The following is a 23,593-nucleotide window of genomic DNA, read 5'->3' on the forward strand; positions in this document are numbered from 1 at the left end:
GTACTTGTACTCCTTCACCATGTCCACGTCCTCTCCCAGAACTCTCAGTGGCTGTGGAGCCGTCGTCCTCCTCCTGAAGTCGACCACCATCTCTCTGGTCTTGGCCACGTTCAGAAGCAAGTGATTTCTACCGGCCCACTCCACAAAGTCATCCACTACTGCCCTGTACTCCTCCTCCCGTCCGTCCCTTATACACCCGACCACTGCAGAGTCATCAGAGAACTTCTGCAGATGGCATGACCCTGAGTTGTACTGGAAGTCAGTGGTGTATAAGGCGAACAGGAAGGGAGACAGAACAGTTCCCTGTGGGGCTCCAGTATCACTGACCACCGTGTCAGACAGCACACGGTCCAGTGGGACAAACTGTGGTCTGCCTGTGAGGTAGTCAGTGATCCAGGAGACGGTGGACGCGTTAACCCCCACCTCCCGCAGCTTCTCACTCAGTAGCACTGGTTGGATGGTGTTAAATGCACTGGAGAAGTCAAAGAAAGTGATTCTCACAGAGCCACCGGTTCCATCCAGGTGTGACTGAGCTCGTTGCAGCAGGTAGATGATGGCGTCGTCCACTAACACATGAGGCTGGTATGCAAATTGCAGAGGGTCCAGTGATGATTTCACCTGCGGTCGGAGGTGGGCCAAGACCAGCCTCTCCAGCACCTTCATCACATGGGATGTGAGGGCAACTGGTCGGTAGTCATTGAGGCCAGATGGTGTCGTCTTCTTAGGAACAGGAACCAGGCACGACGTCTTCCACAGCACCGGGACTTCCTCCTGCTTCAGGCTCAGGTTGTAGAGGTGTTGTAGGACATCAGACAGCTGGATGGCGCAGGTCTTCAGGACCCTGGGGCTGATGCCATCAGGTCCCTCAGCCTTTCCTTGGTGGAGTCTCTCCAGCTGTCTTCTAACCTGGCCAGTCGTCACAGAGAGGGGGGGGAGGGTGGTCATGGTGTCGGTGGTGGAAGAGCCCTTTGAAGTAGAGGGCTCATTGTCCGTGCCGCTCACAAGGGGGGACAGAGGGGGGAAGGGAGGAGGCAGCCGAGGTGTTTGTGAGGTGAGGTGTGTTGAGGAGACAGATGAGGGCTGTGAGCTAAATCTATTGAAGAAAGAGGTTAGCTCGTTGGCCTTCTCCAGGGAGCCCCCTGGTTGTCTCCCTCCAACCTTGAAGCCAGTAATCAGCTTCATCCCGGTCCACACCTCCCTCACATTGTTCCGCTGGAGTTTGGCCTCCAGCTTCCTCCTGTAGGTGTCCTTGCACTAGATCACAGGCGTCATTCAGGTGGTGTGTTGTCACTATAAGATATTATGGGATGTCTACAGCAGACAGCTTTTACAGCAGTGATCCAGTGAGACACATTCAGAAGGTTTATGATTTATAGTTGTACTATTTCACACCATTATTATTATTTATTTATTTATTTTGCATAATTCAAACACTAAAATAAAAAATAAACAAACATAACAGAGATAAATGAATATCACAGTGCAGGAAGAGGCAGAAAGCCAACTGGGCTTATTTAAATCCTCCACCTGTATAATATTAAAATTTTACAAAATTACAATCAACATAAAGTAAAATATGCATAAGACATTACGTTACAAACAACAAAAGAAAGAAAAGAAAAAACAATGTAATGGTAAACAACTATAAATTTAATATAACAGCTAGAACAAGAAAGACACGAACACTAATACATAAACAAACAAACAAAATAAAAAACTGTTACAAAACAGCAATTAGATTTTCTTTGAGGCACCTTTTGAAACATTTCATAGAGAGACATTGTTTTGTTAGGTGGGAACAGTCATTCCATAATTTGGTTCTTCTGAATCTTACTGAAAATGGACCTCTAGTCAGTAATCAGAGGATGAAGATGTGAAGATGACGAGTTGAGTAAGAGTGGACCTGTGAATTGACTTTGTAGAAGGTCTTGAAATGATCAGGAATATTCCTTCACCTGAAAGTATCTTATAAATGAAAACACAAGTTTGAGAAGAATTGATTCATAAATAGTAAGAATCAGTTTGTGAATAGAAAGCAATGAGACGTGAGACTGATCGAGTTCTGATCCTAACAAAACCTTTCTAGAGGACCAACATTGTTTGCAAAGTAGTAGTAAAAGAACAAACTGTATTACAATATGAAAGAGATACATGATACTGTAATAAAGAAGGAGACAAGATGTCTAACCCTCCTTAATATTACAATAGATTTGTTTATTTTTCTACTAACAGTCAATATGTTTACTCAGCTTAAACTCTCATCAATAATAATTCATAGGAATTTTGTAGATGACACTTGAGGCATCTCAACAGATTCAATTTTAATTTGAGATAAATCCTTAGAGTACGATATTTTGATATTCATAGTTTATTTAATCTGAACCATGCAGCATTAAACCAGCATTAGTTTCCATTATCAGTGAATTGAAATTTGAATGAGCGAGAACTAGAGTTGTGTCATCTGCAAACATTATCGGAAAAAGGCTTTTTGACACATTAGACAAATCATTAATATAAATAAGGAATAATAAAGGTCCAAGAATGGACCCCTGTGGAACCCCACATATTAGTCTGGCTTTGTTTGAATAACAACCGCTAACACAAAACAACTGTCTTCTGTTGGAGACGACATTGTTTAGCCATTTGTATGAATGTCATGGAATCCATATTTATGCAGCTTTTCCAATAATATATGATGATTTACTGTATCGAAGGCTTTGGAAAGCTCTATGAAAATACTGCAAGTAAAGTTATTATTGTCCAGTGCAGAGAAAACTTTATCAACAAGGTAAAGTAAAGACATATAGGTTGAATGATTATTACAGAATCCATACTGGTGTTTGTAAAGAATTGAATCAGACCCTACATGAAACATAATCCTTTTTCTAGTATTTTTGAAAAACAAGGCAATATAGATATGTGTCTATAGTTGTTAAACAACAGGTTTTCTGCTTTAAACAAAGGAATAACTGTTAAATCTTCTGGCTCAACACCTGTTTTCAAAGATGAGGTGAAGATGTGAACTGTGGCTGTTTGACTGTTTCACCTGTTTGACAAGAAATGCAGAAATGTTGTTGTGGCCGCCGAAAATGTTTTGAGATCATCAATTATATCATTTATTTCTTGAATATTCGGAGGCATAAAATTAGAGATAATAGGGACATTTGTTGGAATAACATCCAGTGGATTCCCATGACAAGTTGGAATATTATTAGCTAATTCATGATCAATGTTTACAAAGAATTCATACAATTTTGAGCGATATCAGATGATGTCAAGAGAAATGTCACCGTCCAAAAGGACTGAAGGAAGCTCTGGGGAAGTCCTTTCTCTTTGCAGCACCTGATTTATTACTTTCCACGTGGTTTTTATATATTTTGAGCACTTCATAAATGTTTCACTGTAATATTTATTTGTTGTAGATCTAATGATATGAGTATAATTATTTCTACAGGATTTATAAGCCCCATGAGTAAGAGGCGTGGGATTTGAAACATGTTTTCTGTACAGTTTACTTTTTTTCTTCAGCTTTTCCTCAGCAAAGTGAACCAGGGCATAATAATAATAATAATAATAATAATATTATTATGATTATGATTATTATAATATTATGATTATATTATTAATAATATATATAATATATACTAATATTATCATTATAATAATAATATATTATTATTGTTTATTGTTATTATCATTATAATTCTAATATTATTATAAAGATTCTAATAATAATAATATTATATATAGTATTATGATAGAGCTCTTAAAGACCAATCCTGCTATAGAATATTAGTTATTATATTATTTACACATATCTATATTTAATTATTAATTGTTAGATCATGTTCTGTAAATCAAAGAGCAGATTCATAAAAGTTTTGAATAATGTTTTATTGATTATATTTACAAGTGTTTCTGTGGTATTATGGTAGTAGTACTTTTACTGCGGTCAGAGATGAAGTACTTCTTCTACCGATGACGCAATACGTAGTTTTACCCTCGAGGGGGCAGCACTGAGCACAGTTCGCTAAAACACCCTTGTCTCTTTCCGTAATCACATGTTCAGACCCGGAAGTGAACACAACACGCTGCCGTATGAGGAGAGCTGCTCCGACGAGGTTTGGATCTGTTTGGACTAGTTTGGATCGGGTTCGGTTCTGGTTCAGTTCTGGTTCAGAGTCTCTGTGTGTGTGTGTGACGTCATGTCGGTGCTCAGCTGTGTACCTGGACAGTTTGATGACGTAGAGGAGGACAGGTGAGAGTGTTTGTTTATACTGAGATTCATGAGAGTTGATGTCTTCTTCTTCTTCTCTTTCTTCTTCTTCTTCTCTTTCTTCTTCTTCTTCTCTTTCTTCTTCTTCTTCTTCTTCTTCTTCTTCTCTTTCTTCTACTCTTTCTTCTTCTTCTTCTCTTTCTTCTTCTTAATGTTCACATTGTTTTGGTGATATTATGGTCAGCAGCAGGTTGGTTGTCATTAATGGTAATATATTAATAATAATATTAATATATATTAATAATAATATTTATATATTATATATGTATATTGTGCACTCGATGACAACATATTTGGAGGTAGGGAAGCAGCTGATTCTAAAAGCAGAAATGAAAACAGTCAGTTTTCTTTGATTCTTAATAAACAGCTGATGTTTGTGACCTCACGGTTTTCTCTCTGCAGCGTCCAATCAGAGCTGTTTGCTGCTACGCATCAGACCAGTGATGTCACACAGCAGCCTCCATCAGACCAACAGGAGGAGGAAGATGAGGATGAAGATTATGATGAAGATGAGGAGGAGGAGTGGGCGTGGCGTTCAGCTGGAGGAGATCTGACCAAACGATACAACAGGACAACCGTCAGCTGTCAGGTCTGACACACTCTGATCACTCTCTGATCACTCTGATCACTCTGATCACACTCTGATCACTCTGAACACTGATCACTCTGATCACACTGAACACTGATCACTCTGATCACTCTGAACACTGATCACTCTGATCACTCTCTGATCACTCTCTGATCACTCTGATCACTGATCACTCTGATCACTCTGAACATTACATTTACATTACATTACATTACAGTCATTTAGCAGACGCTTTTATCCAAAGCGACTTACAATAAGTGCATCAACATTGGTAATCAAAAGAACTACTAGTCACCAGAAGTCATAAGTACATTTCCTTTAAACAAGCATCTAAGAGCATGAAGCAGAGCATAACTCAGAGCCAAAGAACAGAAACAAGAGAAACAGTTAGTGCTATAAGTAATACCAATACAATAAGTGAAACAAGCTAGTATGAAAACAATAAGCACTAAGTGGAAGGCTCAGGGTAGCACTTCCTGAAGAGGTGGGTCTTCAGCCTGATGAAAGATGGGCAGCGACTCCGCTGTCCTGACGTCAGTGGGAAGTTCATTCCACCACTGTGGGGCCAGGACAGAAAACAGGCGTGACCGGGTCCATCGGCCGCCGGGACCTCTGAGCGACGGGGCGACCGATCGCCCCGAGGCAGCAGAGAGAAGTGGTCGGGCGGGGGTGTAAGGCTTGACCGTGGCCTGGAGATAGGAAGGAGCTGTTCCTTTCACTGCCCTGTATTCTAGCACCAGAGTCTTAAACTGGATGAGCTCTTACAGGGAGCCAGTGTAGAGAACGGAGAAAGGAAGTTGTGTGGGAGAACTTGGGGCGATTGAACACCAGGCAAGCTGCGGCTTTCTGGACAAGCTCCAGAGGTCTGATGGCTGACGCCGGGGCTCCGGCGAGTAGAGAGTTGCAGTAGTCCAGGCGGGAGATGACAAGAGCCTGGATGAGAACCTGAACCGTCTCATCAGTCAGGAAGGGACGAATCCTCCTGATGTTGTAGAGCAGGAATCTGCAGGAGCGTGTAACGGATGAAATGTTTGCCGAGAATGACAGTTGGTCATCCAGGGTCACACCCAGGTTCCTCGCAGTCCGAGTTGGCGTCACCACGGTATCATCAATGGTGATGGACAGGTCCCGGTGCGGGAAACCCTTCCCCGGGAGGAACAGTAGCTCACTTTTGTCTAGGTTGAGCTTGAGGTGGTTTGTCGTCATCCACTTCGAGATGTCAGCCAAACACGCAGCGATGCGCGTCTCCACTTGGGTGTCACCGGGGGGAAAGGTCAAGACCAGCTGGGTGTCATCGGCATAACAATGGTAGGAGAAGTCATGCGAGCGAATAACAGAACCCAGAGATGTTGTGTAGAGCGAGAAGAGAAGGGGGCCCAGAACTGACCCTTGCGGAACCCCCGTAGTCAGCGTGCGTGGTTCCGACACGGCCCCCCTCCAGGTCACCTGGTAGGATCGACCCGTCAGGTAGGATGCAAACAGGGAGAGTGCAGAGCCTGAGACGCCCATCCCCTCGAGGGATGAGAGGAGGATTTGGTGGTTCACAGTGTCAAACGCCGCAGACAAGTCCAGGAGAATCAGGACAGAGGAGAGAGAGTTAGCTCTCGCGGCGTGAAGCGACTCTGTCACCGCAAGGAGGGCCGTCTCTGTCGAGTGACCCACTTTGAACCCGGACTGGTGAGGGTCCAAAAAGCTGTTTTGGTGGAGATAGGAAGACAGTTGGTTAAAGACGGCACGTTCAAGTGTTTTGGATAGAAAGGGTAGAAGAGAAACCGGTCTGAAGTTCTTGATATCAGAGGGGTCAAGTGATGGTTTCTTCAGAAGGGGGGTGACTCTGGCGGCCTTGAAGGCCGTGGGAAAGCATCCTGAAACAAGAGATGTGTTGATGAGGTGGGTGAGGAAAGGAAGGAGTTCAGTCGCAATAGACTGAAGAAGAGGGGAAGGGATCGGGTCGAGGGAGCACGTGGTGGGGCAGTTAGATGTGACAAGGTTGAGGACCTCGTTAGGGGAGAGAGGAGCCAGAAAGGGTAAGATGGGGCGTGGAGATGGGAGGGAGAGCTGTGGGGGCAGGATTGGACAGGGAGAGAGGGGCTGAGAGAAGGAGGATCTGATATCATTTACCTTCTTGTCAAAGAAGTTGGCAAAATCATCAGGGAGAAGGGAGGAAGTAGGAGGAGGGGGTGGGGGTTGGAGGAGTGAAGTGAAAGTTTCAAAGAGTTTTTTAGGATTGGAAGCAGAGGTTAGGATTTTAGAGTGGAAGAACGCAGCTTTAGCAGTAGATAGAGAGGAGGAAAAAGTGGAAAGAAGAGCTTGGAAGTTAAGAAGGTCCTCCGGGAGTTTGCCTTTTCTCCATTTATGCTCAGCCTCTCTTAGGCTCCGTCTATCAGTACGCACTGAGTCCGACAGCCACGGGGCGGGTGGAGTTGGGCGTGCAGGCCTGGAGGTGAAGGGACAGAGTTTGTCCAAAGTAGAAGTTAGGGTGGAGAGGAGAAGATCAGTAGCAGTATCAGGGGATAGGAGAGAGAAGGATTCAGGGTCAGGGAGAGCAGAGGTGACAGAAGAGGAAAGATCAGCAGGGGAGAGGGAGCGGAGATGACTCCGGGTAGAAACCATGTGGGTAGGTGGAGGAAGTGATGGAGCAGAGGATAGGGAGAGGGAGTAGGACATGAAATAGTGGTCAGAGAGCTGGAGGGGAGTGACAGAGAGGTTAGCAGTAGAACAGTGCCTAGTGAAGATAAGATCCAGCTGGTTGCCGGCCTTGTGGGTAGGAGGAGAAGAAGAGTGGTAAAGGTCAGAGGAGGAGAGGAATGAAAGAAGAGGTTCAAGCTTATCGTTCTGGATGTTGAAGTCACCGAGCAGGATGAGCGCCGAGCCGTCGTCATGGAAGTGCGAGACTAATGTGTCGAGCTCCTCCAGGAACTCACCAAGAGGCCCTGGTGGGCGATACACAACAGCAATGGTGAGCTTGACTGGATAAGTGACAGTAACAGCATGAAATTTGAAAGAGGACGGGGAGAACTGAGGAACACTGATCACTCTGATCACACTGAACACTGATCACTCTGATCACACTGAACACTGATCACTCTGATCACTCTGATCACTCTGATCACTCTGAACACTGATCACTCTGATCACTCTGATCACTCTGAACACTGATCACTCTGATCACACTGAACACTGATCACTCTGATCACACTGAACACTGATCACTCTGATCACTCTCTGATCACTCTGATCACTCTCTGATCACTCTGAACACTGATCACTCTGATCACACTGAACACTGATCACTCTGATCACTCTGATCACTCTGAACACTGATCACTCTGATCACTCTGATCACTCTGATCACACTGAACACTGATCACTCTGATCACTCTGATTGGTTATTCATGATTCTGAAGTGTCAGCTGACTGTTGTTTGTTGCTATTGGTCAGTCCAACAGACAGAATCCGTCCAATAAGATGCTGCGATCGACTCCGTCTGATAAAGCTCTGAGGAAATATGAACACAAGATCAACCTGGGTAACAACACACACACACACACACACACACACACACACACACATCGTCACAACCAATCAATATCAAATATGTGTATATACATAAATATACAGTATATATATGAGACAGTGAATGTTTATGTTTACATGTCAAAACATGCTGTTCATCTGATTGCAGAATGGATAACTCATATCTTCAACTTGGCTTAACTAATAACTAATTAACATAACTAATATAAACATGAATAATTAATCTACAAAACTTAGTTTTCTGTTACTAAGAACAATACTTTGTTCTCTGTTATTAAGAACAATACTTTGTTCTCTGTTATTAAGAACAATACTTTTTTCTCTGTTACTAAGAACAATACTTTGTTCTCTGTTACTAAGAACAATACTTTGTTCTCTGTTATTAAGAACAATACTTTGTTCTCTGTTACTAAGAACAATACTTTGTTCTCTGTTACTAAGAACAATACTTTGTTCTCTGTTACTAAGAACAATACTTTGTTCTCTGTTACTAAGAACAATACTTTGTTCTCTGTTACTAAGAACAATACTTTGTTCTCTGTTACTAAGAACAATACTTTGTTCTCTGTTACTAAGAACAATACTTTGTTCTCTGTTATTAAGAACAATACTTTGTTCTCTGTTACTAAGAACAATACTTTGTTCTCTGTTACTAAGAACAATACTTTGTTCTCTGTTACTAAGAACAATACTTTGTTCTCTGTTATTCAGAACAATACTTTGTTCTCTGTTACTAAGAACAATACTTTGTTCTCTGTTATTAAGAACAAAAGCTTTGTTCTCTGTTACTAAGAACAATACTTTGTTCTCTGTTATTAAGAACAATACTTTGTTCTCTGTTATTAAGAACAATACTTTGTTCTCTGTTATTAAGAACAAAAGCTTTGTTCTCTGTTACTAAGAACAAAAGCTTTGCTGCTGCTTGAAGCTCTAAAACAGTATTTTATCTTTGACAGAATGAAAGTCAATCATCAGTTCTATTGATTTTGTTACTCATCAGTTTGTTTGTTGTTGTTTCAGATAAACTGAATTTCGCCGACTCTGTGATCAATAAAGTGACGACGATGCAGAAACAGAAAGAAGCCGACACGTAGGTCTGAACTCACCTGTTAAGTGTCATCACAGGTGAGTTACCGATGTGACTAACGATCTGATTGGCTGCTGTCTGCAGGTACAGAGTGAAGGACAAATCAGATCGAGCCACAGTGGAACAGGTGAGATTATCAAGTCATCTGACTGGTAGTTTATTGATTACTTGACGAATCAAACATAAAGGAAGGTGAACAGTTTTGGACTTTTAGTGGAAAAGCAGGTTGTGTTATGAACACCGGGTCGGGGGTTGTGTACATGTGTACATGTGTACATGTGTCATGTCCTCATGTACACGTGTCTTTGAGCAACACTGAACAATTTGTGTTTAGAGGAAATGAATGTGAGTTAAAGTTTATCTTCTCTTTCCTCATGATGTCATAACTTAAACTCTGATCAAACACATTTCATGATTGTTCCTCTCTCCCTTGTTGTTGTGATCAGCTGATTGATGGTCTTTACTTCTTCTGCAGGTTTTAGATCCTCGGACTCGAATGATTCTCTTTAAGATGTTGAGTCGAGGAGTCATCTGTGAAATCAATGGCTGCATCAGTACAGGGAAGGAGGTCAGAAATCACCGATCAACACACTGATTTATACTCAACACACTGATTGCAACCGATGTTGAACAGTCTGACGTTACTTATAAACAGATGTGTGTGTGTGTGTGTGTGTGTGTGTGTGTGTGTGTGTGTTTGTTTGTGTGTTCCAGGCTAATGTTTATCACGCCGTCACGTCGGCAGGAGAAAGCAGAGCCATTAAGATCTACAAGACGTCCATCCTGCTGTTCAAAGACCGAGACAAATATGTCAGTGGAGAGTTCAGGTCAGTCACACATCCATCATCTCGTGAGGGGGCGGAGCTTATCCCAGCTGACATCTGGCGACCAATGGGCACTGACGATATCAGGGCTGACACATAGAGACACACAACTCTCCACACCAACCCGTCCGGCCCGAGAATTGAACCCGGGCCCGTCCTCTTGCTGTGAGGCGACTGTGCTAACATGTTAGCTAACATGACAGTCAGCTGTCGTTGACTCCAAACACCAATCAGCAGCAGGAGAACACACAGGCTCCTCCCCCTCAGTACAGATATGAACTTCCTGTCATCTTCAAAATAAAACAGGCATCAGTCAACTAGTGTCATAATCAATAATCAGCAGTTTATTAGCTGTTCTCAGTCATCATGAGGTCCTAACAGGTTCAGTAACTGTTTCAAGTTCTTCTTCTGTTGTTCTGCAGGTTCCGTCACGGTTACTGTAAAGGAAACCCCAGGAAGATGGTGAGAACCTGGGCAGAGAAGGAGATGAGGAACCTCATCAGGTCAGAACCTTTCTACTGACACATAGAACCAATTAGAACCTGAGCTGACCAGCTGGTAGAACCTGATCCCACCAGCAGATAAAACCCAATAGAACCTGAGCCGACCAGCTCATAGTACCCAGTAGAACCTGATCTGACTAGTAGATAGAACCCAATAGAACCTGATCTGACCAGCTCATAGTACTCATTAGAACCTGAACCTACCAGCTTATAGTACCCAGTAGAACCTGATCCGACCAGCCGATAGAACCCAATAGAACCTGGTTGAACCAGCCGATGGAACCCGATACAACCTGTTCCGACCAGCGGATAATACCCACTAGAACCTGATCCGACCAGCGGATAGAACCCAGTAGAACCTGATCTGACCAGCTCATAGAACCCAGTAGAACCTGTGCCGACCAGCTGATAGAACCCAATAGAACCTTATAGTGTGTGTGTGTTTCAGGCTGCAGACGGCAGGAATCCCGAGTCCAGAACCAAAGTTGCTCAGAAGTCACGTTCTGCTGATGAGCTTCATCGGAAAAGACAACATGTAAGAACCAATCATGCCGATAGATCAGAGACGTTGTATCGATCCCTCATGTGTTGATCCCTCCTGTATTGACGGCCCTGTGGTTTATTGATCGTCAGGCCGGCTCCTCTGTTGAAGAACGCGGCGTTGTCGGAGTCGAAGGCCCGTAAGCTCTACCTGCAGGTTCTACAGAACATGAGGTCGATGTTCCAGGAGGCTCGACTCGTCCACGCTGACCTCAGCGAGTTCAACATGCTGTAAGAGCCAAGACACCATGACTCACACAACCCCTTCAAAATAAGAGCCTCTTAAACTCACTGATCTGTCTGTAGATATCACAACGGAGACGCTTACATCATTGACGTGTCCCAGTCGGTGGAGCACGACCATCCTCATGCTCTGGAGTTCCTCAGGAAGGATTGCAGCAACGTCAACGGTGAGCCGGTGTTCTACTGTTCATACGATGTCTGTCAATCACTGTGTAGCCCCGCCCCTTAAGCATACCCTGCTTTATGGTCTACTAGAGACCTGTCAATCACTGTGTAGCCCAGCCCCTAAAGCATCCCCTGCTTTATGGTCTGTTTGACTCTAAATGGAGCATAATGTATTAAATGAACATCATGCTGTATTGAAGAAGACTGTAAACTAGAGATTGAGACCATAAACTCATGTTTACAATGTTTACTGAGGGAATAAATCAAGAGAGAAGTAAAGTCATTTTAGACTAGACTTCTATACAACCAGAGGAGTCGCCCCCTGGTGGACACTAGAGAGAATGCAGCTTTAACACATGAACATTGACTTCAGGTTGCTGTGTGATAGGAACACATTCTCTGTGGATGAATTCTGGGATCACTGATATCGTCTCTTGTGATGATTTGAACTGCCGGGTTCAAACCTGTCAGCTGATCTTATTGTGTGTTTTTTTTCCCAGAGTTCTTTGTGAAGCGCGGCGTCGCGGTGATGACGGTCAGAGAGCTGTTTGACTTCATCACCGACCCGTCGATCACCTGCCACAACATGGACCAGTACCTGGAGAAGGTCTCAACACCTCCTGTACTAAACTATATTCATGAAAACACAAACAAGTAGAGAAACAGTTTTTATCTTTGTGTTATTTTATGTGTTATTATTTAGGTGATGGTGATTGCAGCTGAGCGGACGTCGGAGCAGCGGTCGGATCAGGACCGAGTGGACGAGGAGGTGACAGGAAACACAACCGTCCTCGTGTTCAATACATAATATGTGTTACAATAGTAAACCTCCCCCTCCTCCACCCTCAGGTGTTTATGAAGGCCTACATCCCCCGCACTCTGACAGAGGTGAGTCACTACGAGAGAGACGTCGACATGATGAGGACGAAGGAGGAGGAGTCGGCCATCTGTGGACACGACGACAACGTAAGAAACACGAGATGTAAAGAGAAATGGTTAGATCTTTAGAATGGAAACATTATTTTCATTATCGATTCATCTCCCAAAGAAATGGAAAATGACAGAAAAGCATCAAATCACAGCCATTCAATTGACTAATTGATTTTGACTGATTTACTTATTGATTACATTAGCTAGTCAAGAAACTAACGTTAGCTAGTCACAAAACTAACGTTAGCTAGTCAACAAACTAACGTTAGCTAGTCAAAGAACTAACGTTAGCTAGTCAACAAACTAACGTTAGCTAGTCAAAAAACTAACGTTAGCTAGTCAAAGAACTAACGTTAGCTAGTCAACAAACTAACGTTAGCTAGTCAACAAACTAACTTATTATTAATTCCTTTATTAATGACCACATTACGTTCAGAAATGTAACTTCACTTTTTGTTTCAACTTTATGCTGAAATCATTTCAATTATTCTGAACTCAACATCCCATAATTACAAAGTGAAAATAAACTTAATTGAAATAAAGAAAAGTGAAATATCGCATTGATATAACTATTCACACTTTTATTTAGCTCAGATGCATCCCGTTTCTCTCTCTTTGAGTTGTTTACACACCTTGATTAGATTCAACTGTGGTACCTGTGTCACATGTGGTACATGTAGTCCCTGTGGAACCTGTGGTACCTGTTAACAGCATGAGTGTTTGTGTTTTTCAGGTTCTGTACCAGACGCTGACCGGACTGAGGAAGGATCTGTCTGGAGTTCAAACGGTACGACCACCTCTCACTCTGACTGATGCTAGTGTTAGCTTAGCTTAGCCAACAGTGACATACTGTAACTTTAGATATTGTCTTATTTACCTCACCTGCAGAGAGAACCATACATGTAACAAAAATAAAATCACAATATAATGAAATAAGAAAAACTCATCAGTAATTCGTCTACATCTCACATTACCTCGGGTGTACCGCCATGTTTGATTTTAGATCCAAGTTTATTTTACATATACATGGTCCCACATGGTCAAATGATTCACTCGCATTGAAAGGGCCCTTGGTCTGTTAACATAAAGTCCACAGCCAGAAACTCAGGACTATTGAATACTTACTATTTGATTCAGATTTAAACCACAAACCACAAATCACAAAAGTTGTTCAGTCCTGTTTTCTTCAAGTAAGAACATCTCCAGAATCAAACTACTCCTCTCTCACCCTGATCTGTATGAAGTCATTCATCTTTTTAAGACTCGACTACTGTAAGTCACTCCTCTCTGGCGTCACCCAGAAGTATCTCTAACCTTCTTCTTCCTCTTCTCTGTTTACTACAAAGTTTATTCGCTCCAAACCAGTTGATTGAAATTAGTTTTCTTTTTGTGACTCATTTTGCTTAAAATTCACATTTGAATGGAAACACGACTACGTGCTAATGTGTTTCCACTGTTAGCTGGAGAAATGAAGAGGTTTACTGTGTTTGATCCTCTCAGGTTCCTGCTCTCCTGGAGAATGACATGTCTTCATCCTCTGAGGAGGAGGAGGAGGAGGATGAAGAAGAGGAGGAGGAGGAAGATCAGCAGGAGCAGAGTGAGGATGGCCAGGTTGACAAAAAGGTATTTAACACTCTTTCTATAGTAGAAGCAGTCTGTCCTCCAGCTGAGACAGGAAGGCAGAAAAATAACAATGTTTTTTTATTTGATTCTTTCAGGAGAAGAAGAAGATTGTGAAAGAAGCTCAGAGAGAAAAAAGAAAGAATAAAGTACCAAAACATGTGAAGAAGAGGAAAGAGAAAGTGTCCAAGATGAAGAAAGGCAAATGATGACTTCCTGTTTGTCTGTATGGACTTCCTGTGTATCACTCCTCCACCACAACAAAGAAGATCAATCACATTAAACATCAGAAGAAACAGTTTGCAGTGAAACTTTTAATAAAACGTTTAATCAGACATGTTTTTATCATGTCGTATTTTTACTTTTGTTTGTGAAATCTGTTTTTGTTAATGTCCTCCAACCCGTGAGGCTTGTTAGCTAGTCAACAAGCTATGGTTAGCTAGTCATGAAACTAACATACTAGTCCGCAAACTAACATTAACTAGTCATCAAACTAACAGCTAGTAATCAAACTAACATTAACTAGTCATCAAACTAACATTAGCTAGTCATCAAACTAATGTTAGCTAGTCATCAAACTAACATACTAGTCCACAAACTAACATTAACTGGTCATCAAACTAACATTAGCTAGTCATCAAACTAACATACTAGTCCACAAACTAGCATTAGCTAGTCATCAAACTAACATACTAGTCCACAAACTAACATTAACTGGTCATCAAACTAACATTAGCTAGTCATCAAACTAACATACTAGTCCACAAACTAACATTAACTTGTCATCAAACTAACATTAATTAGTCATGAAAATAATGTTAGCTAGTCATCAAACTAACATACTAGTCCACAAACTAACATTAAGTAGTCAACAAACTAACATTAACTAGTCATGAAAATAATGTTAGCTAGTCATCAAACTAACATACTAGTCAACAAACTAACATTAACTAGTCAACAAACTAACATTAGCACACACACACACACACACACCTAAACACCTACACACAAACATACACATACACACCAACATTGTAATCGTTGCCCAGCACTAATAAATATATATATATATATATATATCTATATCTATATATATATATATAGATATATATATATAGATATATAGATATATATATACTTTTTGGGATATATATTTATACTTATATTGTACATAGTTGTTAAATGTTTATACCTACATCTGTTCTACTTTTATATATTTTTTTCGTGTTTATTGTAAACTTGTGTTTGTACATTGAGAGCGAAGTGGAAACTGGAGTCAAATTCCATGTATGCGTACACATAGCAAAGCCTTCTCTGCTGGCCTAAACAGAATCACAAAGTTATAGCTATTTTATAATTTAATAATTTTTCATAATGTATTATATATTTGTTTTCCATTATCTTATTTTCTCATTGCACAGCTACTGTCTTCCTCTGTTGCTCTGCTTCCAGCACAGCTTGTTTTAAGTTAAGCTGTTATCCAATCAGAGTTCTCCTCTATGTCTCTAGGTAGAAGAGAGGCCGAGGCCTTCAGACTGACAAGTGAAGTCTTTGCAGTTTAAGTAGCTCTGCAGTAAGGTGCAGCAGTAAGGTGCAGCTCTGCAGTGAGGTGCAGCTCTGCAGTAAGGTGCAGCAGTAAGGTGCAGCTCTGCAGTAAGGTGCAGCTCTGCAGTAAGGTGCAGCAGTAAGGTGCAGCGTGTGCTGTGATTGGTCAGTGGGCGAGCACGTGACTATTGTGAAACTTAAGGTAGCCAGCAGAACTTATAGTTGGAGTAGTAAGAGTTCAAATTGAAAGATATGGAAGAAATTATGACATTTTTAGCATTTTGCTTGGTGTAGATTATTTATTTATTTATTTACCTATAGGTTTGTTTTTTGTGGGATTAAACTCTTTGTAATCAAAGAAAGGAGGATGGAGTTTGTCTTTAAGTGAACTGCGTTTGTTTTTTTACATCTAATATGTGAATGGCCCATGCCCTCCAGTGTGTAGCAGAATGCGTGTTTATTTGTTGCTTTGTTGTCTTATGAATATATGTGACTGGTTCTTGAGTTTGTTCTTCTCATTGTGTTCATTACATTGATTTTGACTCTATGCATCGTCCGTTAATGACGAAGCATCCCGTCATGTATTCATGTCTCTGTTTTCTTTAATAAAGTCAGTATTTTGGTCTGGAAGAATGTGGATTGTGTTGATTTCTTCAGCCCTGTTTGATTCAGTAGAACAGTTGAACGCTGCGGGAGAGTTCGTAGTGTGTGTTTGTGCGTGTTGTTTTCATGCTAAGCTAGTTTAGCGTAGCCTCCCAGAACACACTGCGGTGCCTCAGTTGTGTTTTGTTTTGGGTTTTTTTGTTCCGGGTTCACAGGTCACACAGCTCGTTGTCTCCTACGTGAGCGCAGTCCACCGAAAACATCATATGTCCCACAATCTAAGCTTCTTCATTTTCCAAACACACTAGTATTAATTAAACGTATTGTTGGGTTCGTGAGCCTCGTACCGAACGGTTCAATACGAACACGTGTATTATTACACTAGAAACAAATACTAACCGTAGCTGTGGCTCATAAAGAGGTTATTAGGAGGTTCAACTGTAGGAGGACGGCACTGAAGGCCTAACACTGGTACACACACATGACCAACGACTCTGATCCTGACACTGACACACACTACCATCAGCTCAATAGAATTAGAGTGTCTGAGCAGGATGTGCATTCATAGTCAGCTGACCGACGACATGTGCCGCCACTTCCCTGTGACTTGATGATTCCCCCCCCCCTGTTTCAGGAAATGAAACTTTTCTAAAAGTCTCCTGTAATCAGTCAGAATCAGTTGAGGATGGGAGGGGGAGGGGTCTAATGCAGCGCTGCCATTGGCTGGTTGTGGTACAGGGAGGCGGGAGCTGAGCACTGATTGGCTGTTAGTTTTATAAAAAGAGAGATAAGTTCAGAAAGTTTTTCTTCGTCTTCAGAGAGTCACTGGACTTCAGGTACCATCACTGGTTCTCCTCCTACTCTACTGGTTCTACTCTTACTCTACTGGTTCCACTGGTTCTACTCCTACTCTACTGGTTCTACTCTTACTCTACTGGATCTACTGGTTCTACTCTTACTCTACTGGATCTACTGGTTCTACTCCTACTCTACTGGTTCTACTCCTATTCTATTGGTTCTACTCCTACTCTACTGGTTCTACTCCTATTCTACTGGTTCTACTCCTACTCTGCTGGTTCTACTCCTGACATCAGTGTTTCTTCTTTCCTGACAGGAGCTCTCAATCATCATCATCATCATCATCATCATGGCCGACTGGACCAACTGTCTGAACTTCGGCATCTCCATAGCCAAACAGGCCAGTGAGGTAAGAGACACATCGACCAATCACAGCACGGCTCTGATAAGGTCAGACATTTGAGAAAAAATTTCACAATTCTAATATTGAATCTGAAATCATTATTATTATTATTATTATTGTTATTATTATTATATTCTTCTTGATATTATTCTTATTAATATTATTGATATTATTATTATTATTGATATTTCAGTTCTCAGTAGAAGCCACATTTATATTAGTATTGTTTGATGATTGTAATATAGTTAAATACAATTCTGTCCAATCAGAGAGGGTTTAGACGATTTTGTCTGATTTGTTTGTCTGTTCGTCCAATCAGCTGCAGCTACTGATACTGCTACTACTACTGATACTACTACTACTACTGATACTACTACTACTACTACTATTGATATTACTACTACTACTGATACTACTACTACTACTGATACTACTACTACTATTGATATTACTACTACTACTACTACTACTACTACTGATACTACTACTACTACTACTGATACTACTACTACTGATACTACTTCTACTACTACTACTACTACTGATACTACTACTACTACTACTACCGATACTACTATTACTGATACTACTACTACTACTGATACTACTACTACTACTACTATTACTGATACTACTACTACTACTACTACTGATACTACTACTACTACTGATACTACTACTATTACTACTGATACTACTACTACTACTGATACTACTACTACTACTACTGATACTACTATTATTACTGATACTACTACTAATACCAACATGTGTTTTTCAGATTGTATTGTCAGCGTTTCAGCAGCAGAAAGAAGTGAAGTTGAAAAGTTCTCCGGCTGATTTGGTGACAGAAACTGATCAAAGAGTCGAGAAGATCCTCATCTCAACCATCATGGACAAATACCCACAACACAGGTTCTACTGTTCTACTGTGTTCTACTGTAGGAACAAATACCCACAACACAGGTTCTATTGTTCTATTGTAGGAACAAATACCCACAACACAGGTTCTACTGTTCTATTGTTCTATTGTAGGAACAAATACCCACAACACAGGTTCTACTGTTCTATTGTTCTATTGTAGGAACAAATACCCACAACACAGGTTCTACTGTTCTACTGTGTTCTACTGTAGGAACAAATACCCACAACACAGGTTCTACTGTGTTCTACTGTAGGAACAAATACCCTCAACACAGGTTCTCCTGTTCTACTGTGTTCTACTGTAGGAACAAATACCCACAACACAGGTTATATTGTTCTATTGTAGGAACAAATACCCACAACACAGGTTCTACTGTTCTACTGTGTTCTACTGTAGGAACAAATACCCACAACACAGGTTCTACTGTAGGAACAAATACCCACAACACAGGTTCTCCTGTTCTACTGTAAAACAAATACCCACAACACAGGTTCTACTGTTCTATTGTTCTATTGTAGGAACAAATACCCACAACACAGGTTCTACTGTGTTCTACTGTAGGAACAAATACCCACAACACAGGTTCTACTGTGTTCTACTGTTGGAACAAATACCCACAACACAGGTTCTCCTGTTCTACTGTGTTCTACTGTAGGAACAAATACCCACAACACAGGTTCTCCTGTTCTATTGAAGGATCAAATACCTACAACACAGGTTTTACTGTTCTATTGTAGGAACAAATACATTACATTACATTACATTACAGTCATTTAGCAGACACTTTTATCCAAAGCGACTTACAATAAGTACATCAACATAGGTAATCAAAAGAACTACTAGTCACCAGAAGTCATAAGCCCACAACACAGGTTCTACTGTTGTTCTACTGTATTTTACTGTAGGAACAAATACCCACAACACAGGTTCTACTGTTGTTCTACTGTATGTGGTTCTGCCTCTAACAGGATGGGTCTAGGAGGATCCTTATCAGATGAACCACTTGCTTTGCCTTTAGGCTCAGCTCCCTCTTCAACGATGCGGTACAACACCTGCATCACATTTCCGTCACTATTGAACAAGACCGTCAGATACTTGAACTCCCTCATTTGGGACAGTGACTCACTTCCAACCTGGAGGGAGCAATCCACCGTTTTCTGCCAGAGAACCTCAGACTTGAAGGTCCTGACTCTCATCCCACTGATTCACACCCAGTGAGAGCTGAAGGTCCCGGTCTGATGAAGCCAACAGAACCTCATCATCTGCCAAGAGCAGAGACGCAATTCTGAGGACACCAAACCGGAAGCTCTCCTCCCCCTGGCTGCGCCTTATGAATTCGATCTTTGGCCTCGGGTGTTCTGATACCAAGTGACGTGAGCATTGAAGTTGCCCAGCAGAACTGTGGAGTCCCCAGTTTCCATTCTGCTGATTGATTGATTGCTGACGAGCACCAACAACAGTCTGAGACTCAGTGTCATAGAGGTGACCTTCTCGTTCCTCGTGAGAGTCCCCACACCTCTCCGACGCCTCTCACCTTGGGCAACTCCGGAAAAGGATTGTGTCCGGCCCCTCTCCAGGAGTTTGTCTCCAGAATCAGTGCTATGCGTGGAGGAGAGCCCAACTTTATCTAGTTGATACTGCTCCATCTACCTGCACCAGCTCCGGTTCCTTCCCCACCAGAGAGGTGACTATCCACGTCTTTACAGCCAGTCTGTGATGCAAGGGGTTGGCACGTCTTGGTCCCTGCCGTTTGCCTATCCTTGTGAGTGGTGGGCCCATAGGGCGGCGGCTCCAAGAAGATTTTTCTGTCTTTTGCCTGGACGACCCTGATGTGTCAAGGCTCGGCCACTAGACCCTCCCAGGGCCGTCTGGGTCCGGATCCGGACCGCGGTCCGCCTATTAGTGACCCCTGGTCTAGAGGGTCTCCCTGGTCTTCCTGGTTTCCCTTTTCCGAGCGAGGTGTTACAACTCCTTTCTGGACGATTAATTTAGGAACCACTTTACCTTGAGAACTGTTGCCCACTACAACACAGCTCACAGATTGGATAGCAGGACTGTAAACAGTCTAAAATCTGCCTGGCAACAGCAGACAGGAAGTCAGCAGGTAAATGATGCCATTGTTTGTCCTCTGACCCTCAGGTTCATCGGGGAGGAGTCTGTAGCTGCAGGTGAGGCTCTGGAGCTGACTGACAGTCCCACGTGGATCATTGACCCCATCGATGGGACTGTAAACTTTGTACACAGGTGACAGGCTCCGCCCACGCTGTGATGTCATGGAGAGGAGGGTCACAACTGCTCCACCTGCACTGATCTCACTGAACACTCCTTCCTGTTGTTTCACAATAAAAGCTATAATGAAAATACATAATTATCTAAATCATGGATATGAATAGTTATATAAATATTAATAATCTGTGAAGCATACGACACCTTCGATAGAGAAAAACACTTTAATAGGGAAAAAATGTTAGAAGGCTCCTTCTTCAGGCCGAGCAGACAGGAAGTCAGTGGTATGTGTTCAACTCATAGAACTATAGTTACATGTGTAACTGTTCTACTCACAGGTTTCCATTTGTGGCCATCTCCATCGCCTTCACTGTCAACAAGCAGGTAAACTCACCTGTCACAGGTCTCTGACCTATAAATGTTTGATGAATATGTTTATTGATGGAGGGAGGTCAGACAGGAAGTGGACTGACATGTTGTTGTTGACAGACGGAGTTTGGGATTGTGTACAGCTGCGTGGAGGACAAACTGTTCTACGCTCAGAAAGGAAGAGGAGCGTTTGTGAACGGAGACCCTCTGCATGCCTCTGGACAGGAAGGTGACATCACACACGTATGACATCACAGATGTGACATCACAGATGTGTTGAAGCTGTTCCGATCATCCCATCTCCTCCTATCAGATGTCAGCAGGTGTGTGGTGGTGACGGAGATCGGAGCGGAGCGTGATGACCTCGCTCTGTCCACCATGACCTCCAACATCTTCAGGCTGCTGAAACTACCTGTTCACGGGTCAGAACTCCTCTCTGCTCCTCAACATATAGAATATATATATATATATATATATATATATATATATATATATATATAATATTTAACTGTGTATTATTGATACACTTTGATGTTTAGTTTTGGTGAGAAACTTCAATAAATCTAGTTTGTTGAAGATTTTTTCACATTAATATAAAGATATATTAGATATATTACGAGATGAAAAACGACCTGTTGCTTAATAACACAAGCTCTAAGCAGCTCATAATACATCATGAAAACTACTAATGTTTCAATAAAGCAAATATTTAAATACAAACAATCATTTATTTCCTAATCCTTTGAATTGTGTGTTTTTATGCAAATAAATGCAAAGGGGGATGATAACAGAGTTATCTGTAGGAAATACACCTCTAGACCTGATGGAGAGCCTAAGTTGTGGTGTCACCTCTTGTCTAGCTACACCTGAAACATGTTCCTGGGGTTTACTTTTCTAGTCTAAGGATCCACTATCAGAACCTGAACCTGTCTTATATGTTCCAGTATCTGTTTGTTGTCACCTCTCTAACGTGTTGTTAGACTGCTTCTTGTATGTTCCAGTATCTATTCGTTGTCACCTCTTTAACATGTTGTTTGCGTGTTTCTTGTATGTTCCAGTATCCGTGCACTGGGGACGGCGGCCCTCGACATGTGTCAGGTGGCGACGGGTGGAGCCGACGCCTACTATCACATCGGGATGCACTGCTGGGACATCGCGGCCTCCGCGATCATCGTCCAGGAGGCGGGAGGCGTTGTCATGGATACAGACGGTCTGTATTTAACACGTGATACCTCACCTGTGTGTACCTATCAAGGTTGTGTCCGCCTCACATCGGTGCGTGTTCCTCCTCAGGTTCAGAGTTCGACATGATGTCCAGGAGAGTCATCGCTGCCAGCTCTGCCGCTGTGGCCAATGACATCGCTTGTGTCATCAAAGCGTTTCCCTGTCGCCGGGACGACGAGGACATCAGGTGTGTCAGTGGAGCGACAGGTGTAAACTGAGTGTCTGATTAAACTGTTGTAACGTTAAGATGGTAAATCAGTAAATCAATTATTTCATAATTAATAAACACATAAAATAAATCATAAGTTTGTCATTCTGATTTTCCTGATAGTCCATTCTGTTCTCATGATTTCTACTTCCTGTCCATCCTGGAGAGTGGTCCCTCTTCCTGAGCTTTTATTCTCCATTAAAGGGTTTTCAGGTAGTTTTTTTATTTTATTTGAGCCTCTGAGGACAGAGGATGTCGTATGTTATGCAGATTGTGAAGACACTTGTGATATTGAGCTATATGAATAAAACTGACATGACTAAAGAAATGAGTAAAAGGTTTCCTTTATTTATTGATGAATACGTGGAGAATCATTCATGTAATGAAGACTGAGGAAATATCTGATTAAGCAGAATTAACAGACATTAATTAGTCATTTCGTTTTGTCTAACATCATTAGTATTACGTTTAACTAATACTAGTTGCTTTGGATAAAAGCGTCTGCTAAATGACTGTAATGTAATGTAATGTAGTTTACTGACACGCTAATGTTAATACTAATGTCAGGTACTTTGTACTCTACCTGCTCAGGTACTCTGTACTCTACCTGCTCAGGTACTCTGTACTCTACCTGTTCAGGTACTCTGTACTCTACCTGTTCACTACCTGCTCAGGTACTATATACTCTACCTGCTCACTACCTGTTCAGGTACTCTGTACTCTACCTGTTCACTACCTGCTCAGGTACTCTGTTCACTACCTGCTCACTACCTGTTCAGGTACTCTGTACTCTACCTGCTCACTACCTGTTCAGGTACTCTGTACTCTACCTGCTCAGGTACTCTGTACTCTACCTGTACTCTACCTGCTCAGGTACTCTGTACTCTACCTGCTCACTACCTGCTCAGGTACTCTGTACTCTACCTGTACTCTACCTGCTCAGGTACTCTGTACTCTACCTGCTCACTGGTGCTCAGG

General features: G+C 42.0%; 2 protein-coding genes across 3 annotated transcripts; both read left to right on the forward strand.

Moving 5' to 3' along the window:
• Positions 1-4,077: 4,077 nt before the first annotated feature.
• Positions 4,078-14,649, forward strand: riok1 (RIO kinase 1 (yeast)). 2 transcript variants are annotated; one of them, XM_068709287.1, is made up of 17 exons: positions 4,078-4,258; positions 4,679-4,865; positions 8,307-8,394; positions 9,423-9,492; positions 9,574-9,616; positions 9,965-10,057; positions 10,204-10,316; positions 10,736-10,816; positions 11,265-11,351; positions 11,450-11,587; positions 11,663-11,766; positions 12,265-12,371; positions 12,468-12,533; positions 12,614-12,730; positions 13,428-13,481; positions 14,195-14,317; positions 14,413-14,649. In XM_068709287.1, exons 1-17 carry the CDS (start codon positions 4,206-4,208, stop codon positions 14,521-14,523), a joined length of 1,635 nt encoding a protein of 544 aa, XP_068565388.1. In that variant the 5' UTR covers positions 4,078-4,205; the 3' UTR covers positions 14,524-14,649. The 2 variants fall into 2 exon arrangements, with proteins under 2 accessions (XP_068565388.1, XP_068565389.1); XM_068709288.1 differs by lacking the exons at positions 4,078-4,258; positions 4,679-4,865 and adding an exon at positions 6,945-7,824.
• Positions 14,650-17,269: 2,620 nt separating this feature from the next.
• On the forward strand, positions 17,270-22,941 carry LOC137871468 (inositol monophosphatase 1-like). The gene is made up of 9 exons (XM_068709289.1): positions 17,270-17,298; positions 17,577-17,669; positions 18,445-18,578; positions 20,728-20,832; positions 21,153-21,198; positions 21,304-21,412; positions 21,497-21,605; positions 22,242-22,393; positions 22,477-22,941. The coding sequence occupies exons 2-9, from the start codon at positions 17,610-17,612 to the stop codon at positions 22,623-22,625; spliced, it is 864 nt and encodes a 287-aa protein (XP_068565390.1). The 5' UTR covers positions 17,270-17,298; positions 17,577-17,609; the 3' UTR covers positions 22,626-22,941.
• The last annotated feature ends 652 nt before the right edge of the window (positions 22,942-23,593 follow it).

Source organism: Cebidichthys violaceus, unplaced genomic scaffold (assembly GCF_023349555.1).
Source record: "Cebidichthys violaceus isolate CVI_PGR_0920_01 unplaced genomic scaffold, fCebVio1.0.p SCAF_141, whole genome shotgun sequence".
Taxonomy (NCBI): Eukaryota; Metazoa; Chordata; class Actinopteri; order Perciformes; family Stichaeidae; genus Cebidichthys; species Cebidichthys violaceus.